Raw genomic sequence first — 22637 nt, 5'->3', positions numbered from 1 at the left:
AAAGTTTTTAGACGCCAGGAACAGCTCTTGCGTGATTTGTGAAGAAAGAAATGAGCTAAGCAAGATCACAGCAAATATTATACATAATGAATAATTTACATTATTATGCACTCCCACCATAATATCCACAAGAGAGATGATGAGGAAACTGTGGGGCTCTCAGGAGTCTAGAGAAATGCATCCCTCAGCTGAAGAGTAGCTATTCAGACTGCAGATAAACAGGAAAAGATGCTTTCTGAACTACATTGATCACAGCTAAAATGCTTGTTTACAGGGCAGAAACACTAACCAAGGCATTTCCATCAAAGCTGACCAGTCACCACATAAAGTGTTCCTAAAATATTTTGCCCTGGCAGCAGTTGTGCCAATGAAATCCTTATTTTTTGCTGCCGCCTCATCTGTCATCTAGTGAAGCTTTTTATGGCTGATGAATATCCTAGTGGATCCTGCCAGTCTCTACCTAGAGACGAAGGATGAAGACAGACAGCCATTATAAAGTACTGTGGGAGTGATTTGAACACACATTACACTTGAGTTTTGGAATGCAGCCACCTTGTCTTCTTCAAACCACTTCCACCACACTTTAGAATGTCTTCACCCGGAGACATCTAATGCCCTATGTGATGGGTTTGCAGTGCAGTATGTGGACAAGACTGCCAATATTCAATTCAATTTGTGGTCTGCCCTTTCACATTCAGAGCTTGAGATGTTGGAAGGCCAGTCCTCCCTGTTTCTTTCCATTGGCCTGACTCACACTTACATTGTTCTGTGTCATTGTCGGGATACATGCAGACACAGATCACCTGCAAGTCACTGTTTCCAAACAACAATGACATAATTATTTTGTTTGTGTCTGCTCGTGAATCGCAGCCCAATCCTTTACACGCCTACTTGGAAATATATCATATTGTCTTCAGTGGGACTTATGCACACAGGAATGCTCAGAAGTGCCCAGTGTGACTTACTCCCAAGTAATTACCATATTTTTCCATCTATAAGACGCCTCCATGTATAAGACGCCCCCTAGTTTGGGGGACTCAGATTTAAGAAAATGGGGGAGATGTATCCGTGTATAAGACTCCCCTAATTTTTGACATTATATTTTAGGGGGGGAACCTAGTCTTATACACGGGAAAATACGGTATTTTTAGAATTACCTCTTCAGACATGATCATGCTGCTTGAAATTCTGAACAGATACGTGGCCACTTCCAAAACAGCTTGGGGCCAGGTTACCTGGAAGATTGTCTTCTCCCATAAATACCTGCCAAAACCCTAAGTTCAGCGAAGTTTCAGGGTCCTTGTATTCATATACAAAGCCCTGACTTAGATCCAAGCTACCTTAGGATCTCACGAACCCTTATATCCCAGCTCAGTCATTCCCCAAGTATAATTTGTGTGGTGAGTCATTATGTTGTTGCTGTTGCTATAAAAACCTGGTAGTCAGAAGCCATTGCCATTCTACTGCAGATCGCCCAGAGATCTATGCCTACCCTTGTCTTGTATGCTGTTGTAATGATTTTGATGGTGTAACTTGATGCAATCTAGGACTTTAGTGGGACTATTTGGGAGGATGTAGTTTCATAGACTTTTTTTTTTTAGCAAATGCCTGAAAGTTGACAGATAGTTATTTCATTGTGCTTTGGGCCCCTTGTCACTTCTTTCTCTCTCTCTCTTTTTTAATACTCTAACAAAATGGATTGTGGTGTAAGGATATAAAAGTGAAGAATAGCAGTACTTGACAGAGAGGGGGAAAAAGTGAATGCTATGGAAGCTGTCTAGAATGTATACAACATGTCCCGTTGCTGCTAGGGAATGCAGGCAAAATACCAGCTCCTTTTAGTTTGTTAGGTAAGTCTCCATGGAAATTACTATGGAAATTTACACGTAGATGCGTTAAGTACAGTGCTAAGAGACTGTCTTCCATTCTCCATGGCTGGAAGATTTGAATATAAATCTAGCACTGGTCTGTTCGATTTGGCCTCCTTGAGGCATTGTCCTGACAGCCTGCTGCACAGTGCACGGTGCTCTATCACAACCTGCCATGTGTTTTGTAATGTGGATAGCAGTAATGCATTTTTATGTGGTTCCTACAGTGTAGAAATCATCACTTAATCAGGGCAAATGCTGTTATATGTCCACTGCCTATGGTGCACGGCAATAGAGGTGCTGCGCATATCTGTCTACACAAAGACAGTTACACTCTTATCAACTGTAATCAAAACAATTATGTTGCTTAAAGCAAACAAGAGCAACAACAGTGTTAACCTGGGGAGGTGGGACAAGTCCCCCCTCTCCCAGGACTATTAATCTAGGACACTAAACACTGCAAGGAAATGTTGTAACAAAACACTGATGTTTTAGCTGCGAATTCTTCCCCTTCCATTTCAGGAAAATCGTTGGAAGGTAACCAGTAACTCCATAAATTTACTTGTGTCCTTGCTCCTTCATCCATAGTGAGCAAAGGAAACTTGCAAAATCTGATTCTAGGTAATATGAGAGAAGAAAATGAATACCTTATAACTTCAGTCTTTCCCATGCCTCCATCTGGAGTGTCTACAAGGAATCCTTTATATAAACCTTATTTTCCGTCCATGCTGATTTAAGTGAAGCACACCTCCCAAGAAACTTGTAGAGTGCATAGCTTTATATACCTGTCAAAACTCCATCTGCTCTCCAAGTACTGTGAATCTGGGGAGGTTTAGAGGTCCGAAGAAGCAGAATTTAACAGAGCTAGTGAAGGGGAAGTTGATCCTTTAAATCAAACATTTCAGTTTATCTCCTAAAGAAAGATGTGTGCTGAGACTTAGTTTTGCCATCACAATGGCTGTGAAGTATAAGAGAGGACTCCATGAGTGGCAACTAAGTGACATGGAGTCCCTCCATTGCCAAACGCCCAAATAATAGACTTGTCTACTCTAGTGGGCTCTCCTATCCGTTATGATACCAGTGGCATACTTGTTACAGTGGCCTAAAGCTCTGGCAGTGGCAGGGTGTGAAAAGAGGCAAGTTGTGGTGGATTGCATGGGAACTTGGATCCTCCCACTGTTCATTATCTGCACCATCCATTTTCTCTCCTATTGTGGGAGTTAAGAGGAGGGGTAGTACTTCTGGTGGGGGGGACACATTCTGCTTCTTCTGGGATAGTTTGTCACCCTTGGTCCCCAACCTGCACTTAGCTCTCATCTGTGGCACCTGTCAGCATGTGACAGCAGCCACAACCTGAGAACGGCTTTGACTTGCCAGCTAAACTAGGTGAGGGTAGCTGTTGGGCCTCAAACCCAGGAGAACTGTGACATACATCCAATAGAGCTGTATGCATGCTGATCAGAGTTGAGCAAGAAGCAAGGCTGTGTAGGCATGTGGCATCACGAAATTTTTTAATTTACAGCAGATCAAAACAACAAACCATGGCTGGTGTGAGCAGTGTCTCTCACACACGTCTTCTCTGTCCGAAAGCAGAGAACAGAGGGCAGAAAAACAAAAGCACACAGAACGGAAGTTCTCTTGTCTGAGTTTCCGCTCCCACACTTCCAGCAGTATGGAGTGTAAATAAGGATCCCATAATACAGCAATGAGAGAATGAAATACTGACAGTCCTGGAGGAAGAAATCCTAAAGTAAAGTCCCTGAACGCTGAAGCTGTATACTCAAAGCAGTGTATGCCTATTTAGAATCTTCAGAGATTTTGACATGGCAAGCCTTGAAACTATTTTTCTGCAGCAGTGCTACAATAGGTGTGTATAAGAAGCAGGCTGGCTTTTTTTATGTATTCCATAAACAAAAGCTGCTGTCTTGTCAGTACAGTTTTGAAGCTGCAGCCATCTGTACTCCTTGGGGAAGCCCATATATGGTTGGGTGATATGGAACAAACCTCCCAACCTGGTTCTTAGAACAAATCTGTGAGAGGCTATTTATCTTTTTTTCAGTACATGGTTATTCATATCATAAATTAATAAAATATTTCAACAGCACTAGGCCTTCTAGGACCTGGCGTTGCAGAACAAATTCCTTTTGTATTATAGACAAAGGGAGAAAGGAGAAAAAGTAGCCTCTGCACAATTAAGGCAAACAGGTATTATTCAAAACTAATGATTGGCAGGTACAGAATAGGGTTGACTGATTTACATCTATGGTTTTTCTATGCTTCATCTTAACATTTCATATTTTATAAAGCTAAAACTTTCTCAGTTTAAGAGGGTATCATTTTTTCCCCACTCACTGGGGGTAAAATATTGAGGGATGATAAACTACAGATTGAAGGTGTTATTAATGAGCTGATTTATCTTTTTTGCTTCAAGAGACCTTGTAAAACCCAAAATTGCATATTGCAATATTCCATTTTTAATAAAAGTTATGAATGTCCCATTTTTGTTGGTGGTATTAATTTTTACATTTTGAGTCTTCCATTTAGCTTTATAGTGAATTTAATCATGGTGTTTTAATAGCTTTTCATATCATCACAGTCCTTTTAAATTTGCTTAGTTTTATGGAAAATGTGTTATTTTACTACATGTTATAAAATGGTGGGGAAAGAGTACACAGGTGGTATTCAACTAAGTTTTACTCAGAGTAGACGTAGCTTAGTAATGTTAATTAATTTCAGCCGATCTATTCTGAGGAAAATATAGCTGAGTACCACCCCATGTGTGAACTAGTTTTGTTAAGAAAGAATAGTAAATGAATATAAGAGACTCACAAGTATCTGAGAACATTACTTTGACAAACCATCTATTTAAAATTATACCTTAGGTTAGATATTTCCTTCTCCCTTCATTGCACATCACAAGTGAAACCAGTTGTTTCAGAATTCAGATTTACTTTCTTTAAAATAGAAACTTCAATTTATGCAGAAATACGCTGCAGTACTGTTTGAGGAGTATATTCAGAGGCCCTACATTCAACTGAATGCAGATTTTCATCTTTTAATTTTAAAAATGATGAAATCTAAGTTGCTACAGCCAACCAAATCTATACCTGTCTTTGTACCATGCTTGGGTATAAGATTTATAAAAAGGAGCAGGTGCCCAGTGAGAAAGTTAGAAGACTATAGACTCAAAGGGAAGAAGCAAAGATAAGAGAGAAATCTTTAATTTATTTAATAGTGTCAGTCCTCAAAGTGTTCCTTTAGAATATCATTGCATACATGCATACACACACACACACACACACATGTATAATAAATCTATATGATTCTAATCCTCCTTGAGCATCAGGCCTCTTGATTGCAAGAAAGCTCAGATGTAATCTGAGTCTTAGACTGAAAAAGTTTCCCAAGCCATGTCTTAAATGGTGTGGGACCAAATTATTTAAATCCTGTGCCTATGAACTTGCCAGATAAGTGTAATTAGCTTCAGAGGGGCTTCTCATGGACTTGTCTGGAAGGGAATTTAGTTTGGTAAGTGCAATAGACAAGTGTGGCCTTTTCAGTAGTGGCCCCACAATTGTGAAACTTCCTCCATTGGCAAATACAACTGCCCCGCTCCTTGTTGTGATTTAGGCAGCCACTGTAAACATCTTTCATTTTGTTTTAAACTGAGAATGTGATTTTACTTAGTGGCCTGTTTTACAGAGCAATCCAAGCCCCTCATATTCCAGGTTGTGGGGTGGGGCGGGGTGGTGATATTAGGTTGAGGTGTCCCTTTGTCCAGCTCTTCCGGCTTAGCCAGTCTACCACCAGTGGCTGAATGAGTGGGGTGGTAGGAGCCCTGCTGCTAGGATCTGCACTGGCAGGACCAAGTAGAAAAGCTCCAAAAGGAGGTATTTCAAGTGGGGACAGGACTGTACCAGCTCAGGATCTCCTGGATCCCAAGCTGGTCTGACTGCCACTGTGCTATTGCATGGTGCCTGAGTCAGATCAATGGTCTGTCTAATTTAGTATTGTCTGTAGTGGCTCTCCAGGGTTTCAGACTGGAAGAATTTATCAGCCCTATCTGGATGGAGATGGCAGCTATGGAACCTGGAGAACTCTCCTTCCAAAGCAGATGCTCTGTTATTGAGCTACAGCCCTTCACCAAAGGAACCTGTAGAGTTGTATTTCGGTTCATCCATAGCATTGTCACCATCTTTGTGGTGTAGTGGTTAAGAGCGGTAGATTCACAATCTGGGGAACCAGGTTCGCGTCTCCGCTCCTCCACATGCAGCTGCTGGGTGACCTTGGGCTAGTCACACTTCTTTGAAGTCTCTCAGCCCCACTCACCTCACAGAGTGTTTGTTGTGGGGGAGGAAGGGAAAGGAGAATGTTAGCCACTTTGAGACTCCTTAGGGTAGTGATTAAGCGGGATATGATATCCAAACTCCTCTTCTTCTTTCCTCTTCACCAGATTTCAAATGCTTGGATAGTTCAGGTTTCCCTCAGAGAGCCTGAGGGTCATTAGGGAATTTAACATGTTTCATGTCCGTGTCATCTCTGCTTTGTTGCCCCAGAGCTTTGGAGCAGGTTTTAATACCTTGTGACCTTGTGCACAAAGAGTTTAACTCTTTGACAAAATCTGCTTTCCTTTTGTTGTGTTTCAGGAAGCTTAGCGGAGTACCCAGGGCATGTAGAGAAAGACTCACAATGAGGTATCTAGGGCAAACCAATTCCCTTTGGTCAGTGAAATGTCCATACACAAGAGTACATGCTGCATTCAGCACATGTGTGAAAAATTCTAGTCTGCCCATTTGATTTTATCAGGTGGGATCCAGCATTGTTCTGTGAATGGAAGGAGCTCTTGTGAATAGAAGAAAAGTTGTGCTCACGCAGCTCCGTGAAGGAGCTGAAGGGAAGCGCTTCTAGTTCATGCAGCTACAATGTTCAGGGAGAAACAGCCCATTAACTGTTAAAGTGATAATTTAAATATTAATGGGACAGTAGAGAACTAACTAGAATAGTAATCAGATTAAAATTCAGGTGTTAAGCAGGTACTTGTGTTTAAACACTGGGCAAAGTCTATGATAGTGAACAGCTGAAAAAGGAAGTTATTTGGGTTTTATTCAGCAGAGCAATATGTCAGGTTCTTGTCTGCGCAAGGTTTACCACTAGCACAGTGGGACTTTTGCCCCCTTTCCTTCCTCCCAATCCCCCTTAATTCTGTTCTAGGAGTTCCCCCCAACCTCCAGAGGAGATTCCAGGAGGATCAAGCCATGGAGGACCACCAATGATGACTCCCTTGAATATCTTAATGATTGAGCAGAGATATAAGTGATCAGGCTGTCTTTAATGTATCCTGGGTCCAAGAGGTCAATTAATACAAGAACCTTCAACTTGGCCCAGTAATGTAGGGGCAGCCTGTGCAAACTTTTAGCCTAGCTACAGCCTTTTGCACCATCTGGACCAAGAATAACCCCACATAGAGCACATTACAGTAATCAGGTCTTGAGGTTACCAGTGCATGAAACACTGTGACCAGGCTATCCCCATTCAAGAATAGCCATAGTTGTGGGAGCCACCAAAGGCATTCCTAGTCACAGAGACTACCTGAGCCTGAAGTGACAAGAGATGGATCCAGGAGCCCTTCCAAACTATGAACCTTTTCTTTCAGAGAGAGTGCAACCCCACCAAGAACAGACAAATGCCCTATATCAAGTCAGTTTGGCAAATGATGATCTGCCCAATGTCACCTAGTGATCTTGTGGCTAAGCAGGTTCCATTATCCTTGTTTCATACCACACCTTGTTGCATTCCTTAAGCTCAGGAGTTGGTGGGCAAATCCAAACAATGCTGCCCACCTGTTAATCACATGATATCAGGTCATTCAACTTCAAAGGAAGACTCACGAGCTCACTCTAAGTATGCTTCTGATTCTTCCCTTCTTCTTTTGCACACATTTCTTGAACCAAGCTGTAATTTGATACATTTTGAATATTGCACCATTTTTTAAAAAATGCTGATTTTGTACCAGCAGCTTGAAAGGAAGAATACAGAGTGAATGCGAAGTGTGCTCCTGATTCTTCCTTTTCTGTTTGGCCCTATAAGTTTACCTGTCCTGTGTCTGATATCATTTATTGTTAGTTGATTGCCAGGTAGGTTTGGTTTGGATCAAACTGTATCACAGACAAAGTGGGGAGCCCTAATTAGACCCATAGACTAGAGGTTTCCCTGTTAGTGATTGAACTATAGGCTACAGGGATTGAACCAGGGATATTGTAAATGGAAGGGTACAGTCTAGCAGTGAGCCTTGGCTCTTCCCCATAATTATTATAGTTTTGCATGTAGAATTTGAGTTCCAAAACATAGGACTAGAAGGAAGGGTTAGTTAAATATAAAGGTAAAGAGACCCCTGACCATTAGGTCCAGTCGTGACCGACTCTGGGGTTGCGGCGCTCATCTCGCTTTATTGGCCGAGGGAGCCGGCGTACAGCTTCCGGGTCATGTGGCCAGCATGACTAAGCCGCTTCTGGCGAACCAGAGCAGCGCACGGAAACGCCGTTTACCTTCCTGCCAGAGTGGTGCCTATTTATCTACTTCCACTTTGACGTGCTTTCGAACTGCTAGGCTGGCAGGAGCAGGGACCGAGCAACAGGAGCTCACCCCATCGCGAGGATTCGAACTGTGGACCTTCTGATCAGCAAGTCCTAGGCTCTGTGGTTTAACCCACAGCGCCACCCACGTCCCTAGTTAAATATACATACCACTTAAATGTTCAAAGACTAGGGTAAGGAAAAATAACAGCTAGATGACAAGAATGCTACATTGTGTGGGTGAATAACTAATCTAGTGGCACACTTGTGAAGATACACAAATGCTCTTCCATGAATGAGACAGCTACTTCCAAGAAGCACCCTTTCTGCTACACACACACACTCACACACACTCTATTAGGCTAAAATTCCCAGATTTTTCCATGAAATTTTACTTCACATCTGGCGCTGTCTATCTGAAAAGCCTTAAATTACTTTGCTGCTGTGCTTGCATCCTCAGCGCTGGCAGACACCTTGTTGTTATAAGTTCTAATAGTATTTCAGTTGCTCGCCAGACTAGCCAAAAGCCATTTCATGCTGTATTTTAAGTGTCTGTTTACTCAGTTGTTACAAATTGCCTATGGGACAGGAACTGCCTGTCACTTCCAGAGCAATTAGCATGTGAAGCCTTATCAGAAGAAATCCGTCAAGTTTGAACAGACACAAATAGCACATGGGAATCTCTAAGGAAATCAAAATGAGTATTTTGCAGCATATATTTACATGCTGCTGTTACTGCATTCAGTCATAACTTATATGTTTCTGTATTCCTGTAGATGGATAGAATAATATAAATAGCCATCATTTTGGTACCCTTGTTCCATACAGATTATACAGTACTGAGGAAAATACTATGGGCTAATGCTTTTGAAAAAACCAGATTTTTAAAAATAATGATTTAGAAATGAATAGGATGGGTTACTTGGTTGGTTCAGTTTATTTATTTATTTTTAAAAAATAGTGCAGTGTTGTGGTAGCAGAGGCAAAAGAAAACCATTTATAAAATTTCAGTTAGGCCAACACTATTCACAAAGTGAGCATGTTAACTTTGAGTCACGTTCTTTTAATAATTCCAGATTGTCACATCAGATTTAGAATGGTTTGCTCTAATTGACAGCATTGATGGCCACCCCAATTCTTTTTAAAAGAACACCCTTAAACTAAGCGTTTCCATGAGGAAGTTCTTGCAACGTTAATCCATATGGGGTGTGCACTTATCACCTCCTGCATCAGTCACCATGCGCTGAGTCACCATTACAGCCGATCTTGTTTTCTCATCTTGATAAAAACTCTAAAACAGAAATGTAGATGAGAGGTGATAAAGCACAATGATCGGCAGTGACTCACTATGCTGCACATGGGGGATGCTCTCGGTGTGAACATGTAAATCCACTCCCTCAAGTATCTTGCGCTCTGTTTACTGTGGTGCCAACACCATTCCTCAACTTTGCATTTCAGAAGCAGAATGTGACGACCTCCAAATGCCCTGCCTCGTATCGGTTGTATTTCAATGCAGTGTGTCCCAACACTGAAGGAGTACATGTGTGAAGAATAAAAAAATGGCTATGTAGAACCAGGTGCATAGGCCCTACATAGCAATCACTCTCCATCCCATTAGCAGGCCAGTTTCATTGGTAAGAGGCATGTGTTTGACCCTACTGATGTGGTCACAGATTTCAAAGGAGCTCCTCTGCCGCATGGCATTGTGCCATAGTAGAATAGCTCCCCTTTATGGCAGGGGAAGCATGTGAAAGGTGCTTGCGAATTATCTTGTTTTAGCACTGCTGAGAAGGTTTGTGTTCCCAGATTCTTCCTTGTTTTCTGATGAGAAGTGTAGGGTCTGTGGAGAATAAATGAAGGCTTAAAAAAAACAACCAAAAACCTCCCTGTGCATAGGAAAGTAGGAATGGCTGCTTACTGCTGCCTGCATTACAAAGAAACTAGTTAATTGTTTGGCAAGTGTAAATTAAAACAAAAAATAAATGCTAATTACTTTCTGGAAAATTTAAGCCTGCTGAGAAGTGTTACCTTGTTTACTCTGAGTATCCTCTTGACATCAGCATGGGGTTACTCATAATTAGATGCACATGTGTAAATACAATGATTAGATAGTCCCACATAAACATAATTATCATATCTTTTTTTATAAAAAATCCCACGTCTATGAAGAGGGTCTCTAGCCCTGTGGGGTTTTTGTTACTATAAAAGCCCAACAATCTACATGCCTTTATCTTATGTCGGCAAACAATGGAACATTAGAACATAATAGGCTCACACAAGTCACAGAGAGATGAATGGTGGTCGATCCTGCAGGAAATTATTGTGTTGGATTGAGCCCAATATATTCGCAAATTGCATCACAACAGTTGAGGTCAATTACAATGATGACTCATTAGAGAGTATTAAAATAAGAGCACACTTTTTCACTATAATTAGTGTTCTTCGTATAAAGAGGCAACATCTTCTTGTTCTCTAATTTCCTGAGTCTATCCAGGGTGTTCGGGGTATTCGCTTTATATTCATGAGATTGTAGTAAATTAACCTAAACACTATTCTTGTTTTCCTTGTTGGATATTTTCCAAATATATTCTATAAATTTGGGAGTATTATATAATTAGTCATAATTCAGTTGATTACAACTTCATTTACTATACAGGCTTGTTTTTCTCTTGCCCTCAAGCGTATATAAAACCAAATCTGTATATGATTTGGGCGGGGGGGGGGGGAGGCACGGAGAGGCCTTGAATAATGTTTATTTTGTTAATCCAAGAAGATGAGCTCACTAGAAGAATCAGATGGAGATTTTAACCACAGGGAACTGGGCACATTATCTCCAAATCATGCAAATTTCCAAGCAGTCAATAGATGCTGTCTAAACAGATGTCTGTATATATGCAAACAGTTTCCATTTGTGTATTTAGGGAAATGGTGGATGTTTTAGATGTTCCAAAAGTGGGCGTGGTCTGTTGGGTTAGTCTCTGTAATTAATCCTGCACCTGTTCCGTATTCTGGAACCGCACACTTTGCAGGTTGCAGTGCGGAGATCCTGCTTGCTCCATTAACAGTGCTTAAGTAGGGGGAAAGATACATTAGACCAGGGGTAGGCAACCGAAGGCCCAGGGGCCGGATCCGGCCCAATCGCCTTCTCAATCTGGCCCATGGACTGTCCGGGAATCAGCATGTTTTTACATGAGTAGAATGTGTGCTTTTATTTAAAATGCATCTCTGGGTTATTTGTGGGGCATAGGAATTTGTTCATTCCCCCCCAAAATATATATATGTACTATATAGTCCAGCCCACCACATGGTCTGAGGGACGGTGGACTGGCCAACAGCTGAAAAAGGTTGCTGTCCCCTGCATCAGAACATCCCTTCACTGCCTGTTAGGCTCACCTTTCTCTGAGAATTCTTGTAGCAAGACTCTGGAGCACCAGGGAACAAGGAAGGTGGACGAAGGACTGATCATCAAACTGGAGAAAGAGACTCAACCAGTCATGAACAAACAGCAGCCATTTCCCCTTCTCATTGTGAGTGGGGGGAGGAGAGGGGTAGCTGTGCCCCATCCATTTCAGGAGAAGGTGCAGGTGTGGCAGAGCTCAGCCATATCACAAATAGTGGGTCTGGCTGACTGTTGGGGTGAGAGGAGCAAAGAGCTGCAAGCTTTTGATTCAATAAGAGGTATCATTACAGTGTCTAGCAAGCCATTCCTTTTGTCCGTATACAAATGATTTAAGAACTTTCACCTATGTTTGGTTGCCCGTATTTTCTGAATGCTGTATGGAAAAGTACATGAATCTGACCTTTGAAGAGTTTGTAAGGAATCCATTTTAAACTTTCCAAGTGTTTAATTTTCTTCTACACTAGGGGAAGTAGTTAACCTTGGAAGAACTTAAAAGGGCATATTTTAAAGGTCTAACAGCCTATATTCCCACGATTTACTTCGCTGCATGTTTTGTGATTTCAAATCTCTGCTGGAGTTCTCTCACCAAAGTACTTGAACCAAACCTTGATCTTGGGATCCAGGAAATTCTCATATTACATGTGATACATTTTCTTGCCCAGCCAACACCTCTGGAAAGTGCATTCAGAGAGAGCTCTTGGATTTGGGCCTTGCATGTGGGCTTCCTATAGACAGGCTTCTGGTTGGTCATAGTGAGATACTGGACTATGTTGGACTTTGTCTGATCTATGGCTCCTGTGTTCTTAAATGTCTTAAACCTTTAATATTTTTAAGCACCTAAGCTAAGTTTTGATTATTTTTCGACTAGCTCAGAGTTGATTCACAAGGCCATAGGCCTTATAGAAACTGCTTCAAATGGCTGTGCATTTCTGTGATTCCATTATATCATCAAGATTATAGTTTTGCAGTATTTGTATAAAAAAATAATATTAATAGTCTTTCTCCCCTTTCCCTTTCAGAACTGATCTATGCCTGGATCTTCAATGAATACCCATCTTTTGTGCATCAGGATAATCGCCGTTTTGTTTCTCAGGAGACTGGAAATTTGTACATAGCTAAAGTGGAGAAATCTGATGTGGGGAATTACACTTGTGTAGTGACAAACACTGTAACTAACAACAGAGTGCTGGGACCTCCTACACCTTTAATCTTGAGAAACGATGGTAAGATTTCCTGTTAAGTGCTGAGTAGGTTTGGCTTCCTTGTAGGAAAAAGAGGTAATGGGTGCGTTTTTTACCAAAGAACAGGTACCAAGGAGTCTTAGAAAGAAAGACCAATGGGATAATTTTGACCTTAGGGTTATTGTCATTATTGTTCATTATTAAATTTGTTAGTCATTTTATCTTGCCCAAAGCAACCCAAAGCGACTTGCTATTCTATATCACACCCAAGAAATGGAATACACTTGTAATATTCAAAAGCAAAGGGGTAATCACTTAAGACGAATGAGAGAGCAGGGAAGTAACCTCCTCTGTAGTAGCCATGTGGTGTCCTTGGACAATGAATGTTGGCGGCAGCAGCTCTAGCACTTCCTCTGGCATTGGCAAAGGAAAATGAACTAGAATAACAGTATAATATATACATTATTATTATTATTATTATTATTATTATTATTATTATTAAACAAGGGCCTCCGGCTGTGATAAGACATCACAAGGAAGTGGCAGAGAATCACTGTCTTCCCTTGCATTTCTGTAAAGCAAAGCATTTATTTCAAAGGAAGCAAGTCTTGGACTCATACCTGATGAAACCCTGGAAATAACGCTTTAATATAATGATTGCTTACGGTGGTGACTTTGAAGTCAGTTACCCATAAGCGCTTCTCTTAGGAATTCATGCTTTGCGCCTACTCTGGCATGTTTACTGAAGTCATTCATGTAAAATGTACTTGAAATGTACTTGAAGTGTATTCTACTGTTTATTATAGATGTGCTGGGAAACACTGTTGAGTTCAACAGGGAAGATCAGCAACATTCATTTAAGCACAAGATGATCAGGTTTCCCTGAGGCTGAAGTGTTAGTATCGTTGAAGACAGGTTAAATTTGCATTAGGCTCGTCACAGAACAGCCTGAGACCTCAATTTATAATTTTCATATTCCAGCTCTCCCGTTTCTGGTAGCTCACATGTTTAAATGCAATTTACACTTGACTATTCATACACTCCAGTGTATTGAGAGGCCAACTGGCAAGGCCCCAGTCTTTCAATAGCGAATTGCAGTTTGCATTTGTTGCAATGAAATGCAAACTGCAAGGCATGCATGTTCTAACATGCTGACAGGAACATCTGGATCCTTTTAAAAAAAAATTGAGTTTGACATGTCCAGTACATCTCAATATATATGACAGATTATTTTCATTAGAGCATTTCATCATTAAATTAGCACACTAAGAGGCAAATTCATCAACGTTTAATGTTCCAATTACATGAATAAGTGTTACAAAAAGAAATTTCATAATGTTCCTCTCTCATTTAATGTAAAATATACTGAACTGTGTAATTCATCACTTTGGTGCTAGTCATGCAGTTTAGAACTATTTCCGTTATAATAGGTCTAGGAACAAAGGCACATAAGGTATTTATTGATGAAAATACACCATTCTATGGCAGAAGAAATCTTTTTCCATCCCTGTCTTCCACAGACAACACAAGTATTTGGAAACTTTTAAAGTATCAAAAGATGTAATTATTTTATTACCCAGAGAACAAGGACTAGACTGCATATTACATTAAATGCCCAATCTGTCCTTCTGTATGTTTTTCCCCTTTAAAAATAGCAGTTATATGTGTGTGTGATCATGATTAGAGGCATCTTCCACATCGTGGCCCTAATGAAAAATTGCACTACAAAGCTGTGATGTAGCAATGCAGAGAAGCTGCCATTGGTGGCAATGACAGCTTTTGTCCCATGTCAAATAACAGCTTGGAACTTATAATTTAGCCATACCTTGGGTTACATACCCTTCAGGTTACAGATGCTTTAGGTTACAGATGCTTCAGGTTACAGACTCTGCTAACCCAGAAATAGTACCTCAGGTTAAGAACTTTGCTTCAGGATGAGAACAGAAATCGTTCTCTGGTGGCGCGGCGGCAGCAGCAGGAGGCCCTATTAGCTAAAGTGGTGATTCAGGTTAAGAACAGTTTCAGGTTAAGAACGGACCTCCAGAACGAATTAAGTACTTAACCCGAGGTACCACTGTACAATGTTGGCATAAGAGTTTGTAGGGATTTTGGATAGATAGGGTGATATTTTGGTATTCAATTAAGTTTTACTTGGATTACATCTATTAAAATTAATGACCCTGACTAGTCAAACTTATGAATTTCAGTAGGTCTTCTCTGAACAAAACTTACTTGAAAGCCACCCCTAGTTATTTTCCTCAAGGATATTGGAAAAGTAGCTACTTGGCATCTAGAAGAAGCAGTGGAAAGCTGTGTAAAACACCAATAGCTCTGTTAAATGTGTGCCCCCTCTTCTCACCTGTTCACACCTCAGCCTTTGTGCAAGGCATGACATCTACAAACTGTTGTGCACTCTAAGTTGCCTCTCAAGGCTCCTAAAATATAAATCTTCAGATGTTACTTTAGAGCTTCCTGAAAGCAATAGTTTATTCTCTTGTTTCCTTAAATTGGGCTGTTTCTTTATATTGTATGGCACAATCAGAAAATGTTCCTTAACCCATTGGTCAAGCCTTTTCAATACCAGGTAGCATTTTCTCTGCAGGGAATATAAATGGGGGCAGCCAAGCAATGGTAAAAGTAGACTTTGTTCCCTGGATCAATATAAGGCCAGTTTGTAACTCCTCTATAGAGATGGTATTTATTTCATTGTTACGAGAAGTATATAAAAGGCAATCTGTGTGGTATAAACTTTTTCCTTTTTTTAAAAAAAATAATACTCTATGCACTTGTCTTTCCTAGCAAGAATTGTCTTTATGTTTGGACTTCACTTTTACAATCTGCTCCTTATACTTTCAGACACTCCTCAATTAGTCCATAAAGACCTCCCTATAGTAATCAATAGAGTTGGGTTTTTTGTTTGTTTTTAAAGCGGGGACATAGATTTTAAGGAGCACTTTCTGATTGTGCTAACAGTGCCTCACACTTACCTGGTTTAAAGTTCAGTTTACTGGCTTGCATCCTGCCATACACCAGCCTAGCACATCCACTGCTGCACCTGTGTTAGTGCTAACCTTTTAAGTCCTAAATGGCTTTGGCCCTGTATACCTGAAGGAGCGGCTCCATACCCATCGTTCAGCCCAGACACTGAGATCCAGTTCTGAGGACCTTCTGTAGTTCTCTCATTGCAAAAAGTGAGGTTACAGGGACCTAGGCAGAGGGCCTTCTGGGTAGTCACCCCCACCCTGTGGAATGCTCTCCCATCAGATATCAAGAAAATAAACAGCTATCTGACTTTCAAAAGGCATCTGTTTAGGGAAGTTTTTAATGTTTGATGCTTTGCTGTGGTTTTATAATTTGTTGGAAGCCTCCCAGAGTGGCTGCAGCAACCCAATCAGATGGGTGGCATAATAATAATAATAATAATAATAATAATAATAATAACAACAACAACAACAACAACAACAACAACAACAACAACAACAACAACAACAACACTCACCTCACTGGCGCATCCCCTCCCTGCTTGTTTTTATCAGTCATGAGAGTCAAGAGCCTTACTACCGGTAATTCAAATTCATCCAACTCAACAGGTCTAGATGGTGTTCTGGAGACCTCTGGAAAGTCATTTGCAATAACAGTGGTTATTAACAATTTTATCCACAAAATGCTTTGCAAACAGGCCAATATCTAGATGAAGCTGCTGGGGGTGGCCATTGGGATATTTTCTGTTACACTAAAATTGAGAGAGATTGGCAGTTTTCTTTTCAGCCTCTTTCCTAATGATATCCCAACATGGAATTTAACTTTTTCACAGATTACTAGGTCAACATCTTCATTGAAATACTCACAACTCCAAGGTCTCATTCCTGGTCACACGCTTCAGACCCCTGAACATATATGTGCAATTATTTTTTTTGCCCTAGTGCACATGACTTTAGGTTTGCACTGAATTTGCATTTCACTATTTACTGTCCATTTGCCCAGTTTGTAGAGATCATTGAGGTCTCACCATTCACATTCTCACAGCACTCGCATAACATGATGAATTCTGCTGTGTGGCTAGGAGGGGAGAATAGACAAGTAGGCAGACTGCAGTGTATAATCTGATCTCTTGCTCTCTTTTTTATTTTTTGTAGATTTCCACAACCATGTGGCCTGTTTGTTAGCACTCTCTCTGCAGGCTCCTAGAGTCTAAGTCTGTGTTGGGCTATCACATGTTTTGCTTGCAGCACTGGTTTGGCGCCTTTTCCCCCTTGCTTTTTTTTTTTATACTTTGAAATGATGAATGCTGAAAAGCTTGGAGAAACATATGCTGCCTTTGGAAAGCATGTTGAAAGAAACAGGATACTGACAGTGACTGGTGTTCCCTGGCTGTTTAGAATGCAATCCATACAAGTATCCTTAGCATAGTTTGTTTAGATGACTGATTTTATGTGGCAGCTGCACTTTATATCGTACAGTCTTTGAAGCTAAGTGAATGGGGGGAAAGGCAACCTGTTATTGTGTTGAAGCAGTATAGACAGTAAAAGTAGCATGCATATCAACATCAACCCACATTCCTTCTGAGAAAGCTGTGTTTATAATAAAAGCATTTCCTTATCTGGATGTTTGAGGGAAAACATCTATATTGCACTTTATATATCAGAGTTGTAGGAAATATATTTAGCAATTATGACAGTTCTAAAACTTAGGAGCGGTCTCCCCTAGTGCAGCACAGCAGAGGCGGATTTAGAGGAGTACAATTGGTTTGGTCGCACTGGGCGCGGAGCCTTCGGGGCACCACAACTATAATGCATAATGGAAGGCGAGAGGCAGGGGTCCACTGAATTTTGGCATCGCATAGGGCACCACTGAAATTGAAGACCCCAAAGTCCACCACTAAACACAGGATACTTGATACGAATTATTCAAGGTTCCAGGAAAAGAAGGGATCCTGAGGCAAGTGAAATCTTCCTTCCTCAACCAGCGAAGGCCTAGATACATTGGCTGCCCCGTGGTATGAAGCCTATGGCTGCATAGATTTTGTGCACTCATTTCTAGTTATGCACATGCAAATCGCATAAATAAACAATCCCAACCATGTTTGGGAAGAAGGAAGCTCAGGAGAAGCTGGTACTTCCCACCACACCCCCGCTCATGTTCTGTGTATTATTTTAGGAGGGGATCAGGGATTCCCTATTTCCTTTCCATACCCAACTAAAGATTGCCTACAGATATAGTCTATAGATACAGATACAGTCATACCTCGGGTTGAATGCGCTACGGGTTGAGCGCGTTCAAGTTGCACTCCGCGGCAACCCGGAAGTAATAGAAGCGGCGAAAAGCGACGTGTGCATGCTCAGACGTGCCGTCGCTAGTTACATTTGCTTCCGGAACAGATCCCGTTCGTATCTAGAGGTACCACTGTGTAGCCTACGGATCATCGTGTGCAGCAGCAGGGGTCTACGCACAACAGTTAATGAGAATCTCTGAATGCTTACTTGGAAAATGTATCATTTGAGATTATGAGAGGAGGCTACAAGGTACAGCAAATTCTTCTCTTCCCCATTCATTATGCCCCATGCCTTTTTTCCTTCAAATCCTTAAACTTGCTTGTTTCATGTCACTCCCTCACCTGTTACTAGCTGGATGCTTCTGTTCTCTTTTTGTCCCCCTCCTTGCCTGGGGAATCATGCCATTGTCTGTTTAGCTGAGCATCTAGCTTGCTATTGTTATCAATAGTCAATCACGGTGGTAGCAGCAGTAGGAATTTGTTGACGCCATCACCATCATCATTGTTGGAGAAGTACTGGCAGTAGAACAAGAAGAAAACTACAAGCCATGTAATAGCGCCTTTGGGATTCGATGTGGAGTGCTCTCTTTTCTATGCACACAACAAGGAAGGGACAGTAAGAACAGCTATAAGTACCTGAATGTGGGACCATGATTCAGCATATAAAAGCAAAGCAAAGCATTGTGAAATGAGATATACCCAAATAAGCACAGTGCATGAGAGTTGCGACTTCTGCAGCCCAGTTTCTTACTAACACCCATCTGTGAAACTGTCAGTCCTCTCTGTGTGTTTCTGCCTCTTTTAGTTCTCCCCATTCTTCAGCTGCAGGACTATTGCCTCCTGAAACTTGACTTGGCATTTCATTTCAACAGCAGGAGAGCAATCCACCGATATTACCTCTACTGTCATTAGTTTCCATTGATGAAACATCAACTTGCCACCTGGACTATGAGCCAGTCATCCAGCAAAGAGAGGGCAATTAGGCAAAACCTGTAGCAGCACATTGTCTAAATAGCAGACCGTATCCCAAGGCACAGGTAGCCAGAGGCTATCCAGCTGACCACTGAATTACATTCCCAAAGGTGGTCATTCTGAATCTAATTCACATGCAGCTATTACTTTCTTATAGCTACAGGCTTCCCTAACTTCTACCGTGCATAAATATTTAGTCTTATTGAAGCTGGGCAAGAATGAATGTTCATAAAGAAGAATTGAATTATGATACCATATATATTTATGTTTTTGACTGTATTTAATGGTTTATGGAAGCTACTCGTTTGGTAAGAAAAGTGTTGATTTAGTATAAACAGAATGACTTTTTATGTGCATTATTTAATACGATTTTTTTAGAAAAATAAAACAACTGCTTTGATGTAATGGTCGAATTACTAACACAGTAAAATTTAAGCAAACTACACAACCGCTGTAGCGCCTTAGAGGATATTGCACCCTAAAAGTTAATAGGAGCTTTGGTTAGCTGGCAGTGCTTTATCAAGAGTTGTTTGCTCTGCATTACTTTCTCCAAAAGGCATTGATTGTACTTTATTAGCACTTTCCTTTCACAAGAAGAATGCAGAAAAATGAAAAAGCAAAGAGCCATGATGAGATGTAATCTTAGGCAGATGGCTGAGAGCTGCAAAACAAATTTTCCTCTGGAAGTAAATAGGGAAAGGGAGCCTCACGGTGTGTGGCTGTTGGAGACGAGGGTCCTGTTTGAAATGAACAGATTAATTGGGCACGTAATGATGTACAAAACTGCCCTGGGTTAACTCAGGCATACTTGGGGATGTGTAATGCAGAATTCAAGGCAATTTAGCATCCATTATATGTTCACAGGAGTGATGGGCGAATATGAGCCGAAAATAGAAGTGCAGTTCCCAGAAATGGTTCCATCTGCGAAAGGAACAACTGTGAGACTGGAATGCTTTGCGTTGGGAAAGTAAGTTTTTGCCATTCACCCATTCTGCTGTACTAAAACAGTTTGCAGGTTGTTAGGGCAAAATCAAGTAAATTGTGGGTTTTCTGCTTCGCACAACCTCCATTAACTGTGATGTTGTCTCTCTTGGCTTACAGCGCTCATTCATGCCCCTCTCAGTTTGACCAGTCATGCTCTGTGGACTTTTCATTTTGTTTTGCTATCCAAATACACATGTACATTGTTACTTCGAATTATGATCACTTGGACAGCTACTGATGAAGTTTGGTGCATGAATCTGATGCACCTCGGAACAACCCCACTCCCCCACCAGCGGGGGTGGGGACCTTAATGTATCAGTTGATAATACCTACTTTCGCTGCAGCTGCTTAGAAAACAAAAAATTGATGTCATTGTGAGTTATTCAGTGGAAAGTCAACATGTTATAGCAGTGAAAAAGGAAACTTCAATGTTGGAAATAGTGGGGAAGGTATTTAATATAAAGGAAGTATCATAATGCCATTATACCAACCTGTAGTATAGATTTGGACCACAGGGGACAATTCTGGTAAATTGATCTGTGACTCCCAAGTATCCACTGGTGTGAGTAAACTGTGTAGGCCATTACTTTTATTATACATTTGCTTGTGAAAATCTAGATACAGCAAACTGTCTGCTGAACAAGATGCGGTGGACAGATCTTTGTGTTGATCCATCAAGGCTGTTCATATAAATGCATGCAGTAATCACTCATCTTATTGGGGGGGGGGGTGTTCCAACGGTAACATGTATACCCAAAAATTGTGTATGATCAAACCCTTGGAGCTGCCCTGTGGCCAGCAGGTTGTGGGGAGAGAGAGCATCCTCAGCACTCTCAAGAGCCGGCATGCTGAGTGGGCCTTGCCCTGTAAGTAAAGTGGAGAGTTTTGCATGCTTGGTCCACTTGGGTTATCCAGTGGAAAAAGGGGCTTTTAAACTCACCACCTGACTTGGGACAAGAGCGGGCAGAGGCCTGCTTGCTTGGATGCTTCTGTGAGATCTTGCAGAGACTTGAATTGTCCCACGAGATCTCACGAGAGCATTCCTTAGGCTTCCAGAGCTTCTTAGGCTTCCTGCTCCATGATTGCAGTCATGGGATTGTTGTCTTAAACATGACGGTGTATTTTTTGACTCCACAGAGTGGGAAGTGACAGAGACAGGATGTTTTTGCTACTGTGTTCCGTAAAGTGGGACAATTGTCCTTTGTTCTTTTTATCTTTGCTGTCTGATGCTAGAGAGAGAGGGAGCCATGTTGCAGTGCTCTGTGTGTGTTTATATGTAAATAAAGTAGATTAGCCAAAATGCTGGGTTGCTGAGCTCTGTTACGCATACAGTCGAGCATGTGTCTCTGCCAGGGTCCTACTCGAGTGGAGGCTGAACTCCTGACAGTTATTGCTACAAATGGTTGGGGGGGGCTAGTCATTTTGTGGCTGTATTTGCAATGATGTGTTATATATATAAATGAACTTGTCTGTCTATAGCAGCACAATTAAAAGAATGCAGCCTTTACCATCAGGATTTTCTCCCTTCTGTTGTTGATAAACAGCCCGGTTCCTACGATCACCTGGAGAAGAGCCGATGGAAAACAGATCCCCAAAAAAGCTCGGAGGCACAAATCAAGCAGCATCCTTGAAATCCCAAACTTTCAGCAGGAAGATGTTGGCCTGTACGAATGCGTGGCTGAAAATGTGAGAGGGAAGAACGTGGCCAGAGGCCAGCTGACGTTTTATGGTACCCTGATTATTTACTCACCTGTTTTTCATTATAGCTGAGGCCAAAATGTGGTAAATGCTTTGTTGCACTGTCAATGTTGATTTTTCTCTTCATATTTGTCTTGCAAATAGGACTGTTCAGCAAGTGTAATTTTATATAAAATAAAAACCTCTGAGACCGGCATATTGATTGAGGCTGGGAAGTGAGGGAGAAATGAAAACGTACGTTGTAAGAAGGAGATTGGTCTGGAAGATGTAAAACGCAGTTGTAAAGCAATTTATCTGTCTTTCTCCTGCTGCATCTGGAAGAAAAACCACATGCTCTTCTGAAAAACGATGGCTATTTTGGCCTCAGATTTAGAGTTTTCATTTCTGGCTAGCTTTTAATCTCAATGGCCCCCCCTCCCCCCCCCTCTGTATCACACTGAATTTGGGACTCATTCTTGTGTAACAGTAATTATGGGATTTTTCTGTATATGTCCCTGCAGATTATATAAGACTGAAAAAGTTTGCATAGCTACAGATCTTTTAAGGATTTGTTCTCTTCTTCCTCTCTTGAAAGGAGACTGAGGGTAATGTTGTGCATAGCAGTGCACCAGACGCTTTAGAGAAGGCAGTCGAGACTGAGTATGTGCAGCTTGGCCCTCCTCCTCTTGCCAAGAGAGAAGTAGGGTCATG

General features: G+C 41.3%; 1 protein-coding gene and 1 long non-coding RNA gene across 13 annotated transcripts in view; one reads left to right on the top strand and one right to left on the bottom strand.

The window, feature by feature from the left end:
- The window catches only part of LOC310837225 (contactin-4), a 509134-nt gene that overhangs the window by 356275 nt on the left and 130222 nt on the right, over window positions 1-22637 (top strand). For all 12 annotated transcript variants that reach the window (XM_083723375.1, XM_083723377.1, XM_083723366.1 and 9 more), the window contains 3 exons: window positions 12860-13063; window positions 20130-20232; window positions 21794-21978. In XM_083723375.1, coding sequence (XP_083579501.1) covers window positions 12860-13063; window positions 20130-20232; window positions 21794-21978 — 492 coding nt within the window. The remainder of the gene's footprint in view (window positions 1-12859; window positions 13064-20129; window positions 20233-21793; window positions 21979-22637) is intronic.
- LOC310838242 lies at window positions 9423-20842 on the bottom strand. The gene is made up of 4 exons (XR_014560842.1): window positions 20741-20842; window positions 18636-18884; window positions 16521-16635; window positions 9423-10280 (listed from the first exon to the last, which is right to left on the bottom strand). It is a non-coding gene; the product is annotated as an uncharacterized lncRNA (long non-coding RNA).

The sequence above is a fragment of the Podarcis gaigeae genome (genome assembly GCF_964106915.1).
Source record: "Podarcis gaigeae genome assembly, chromosome: 2".
NCBI classification, from domain to species: Eukaryota; Metazoa; Chordata; class Lepidosauria; order Squamata; family Lacertidae; genus Podarcis; species Podarcis gaigeae.
The sequence above is the reverse complement of the archived record's forward strand: the minus strand, read 5'-3'. Positions and strand labels throughout refer to the sequence as shown.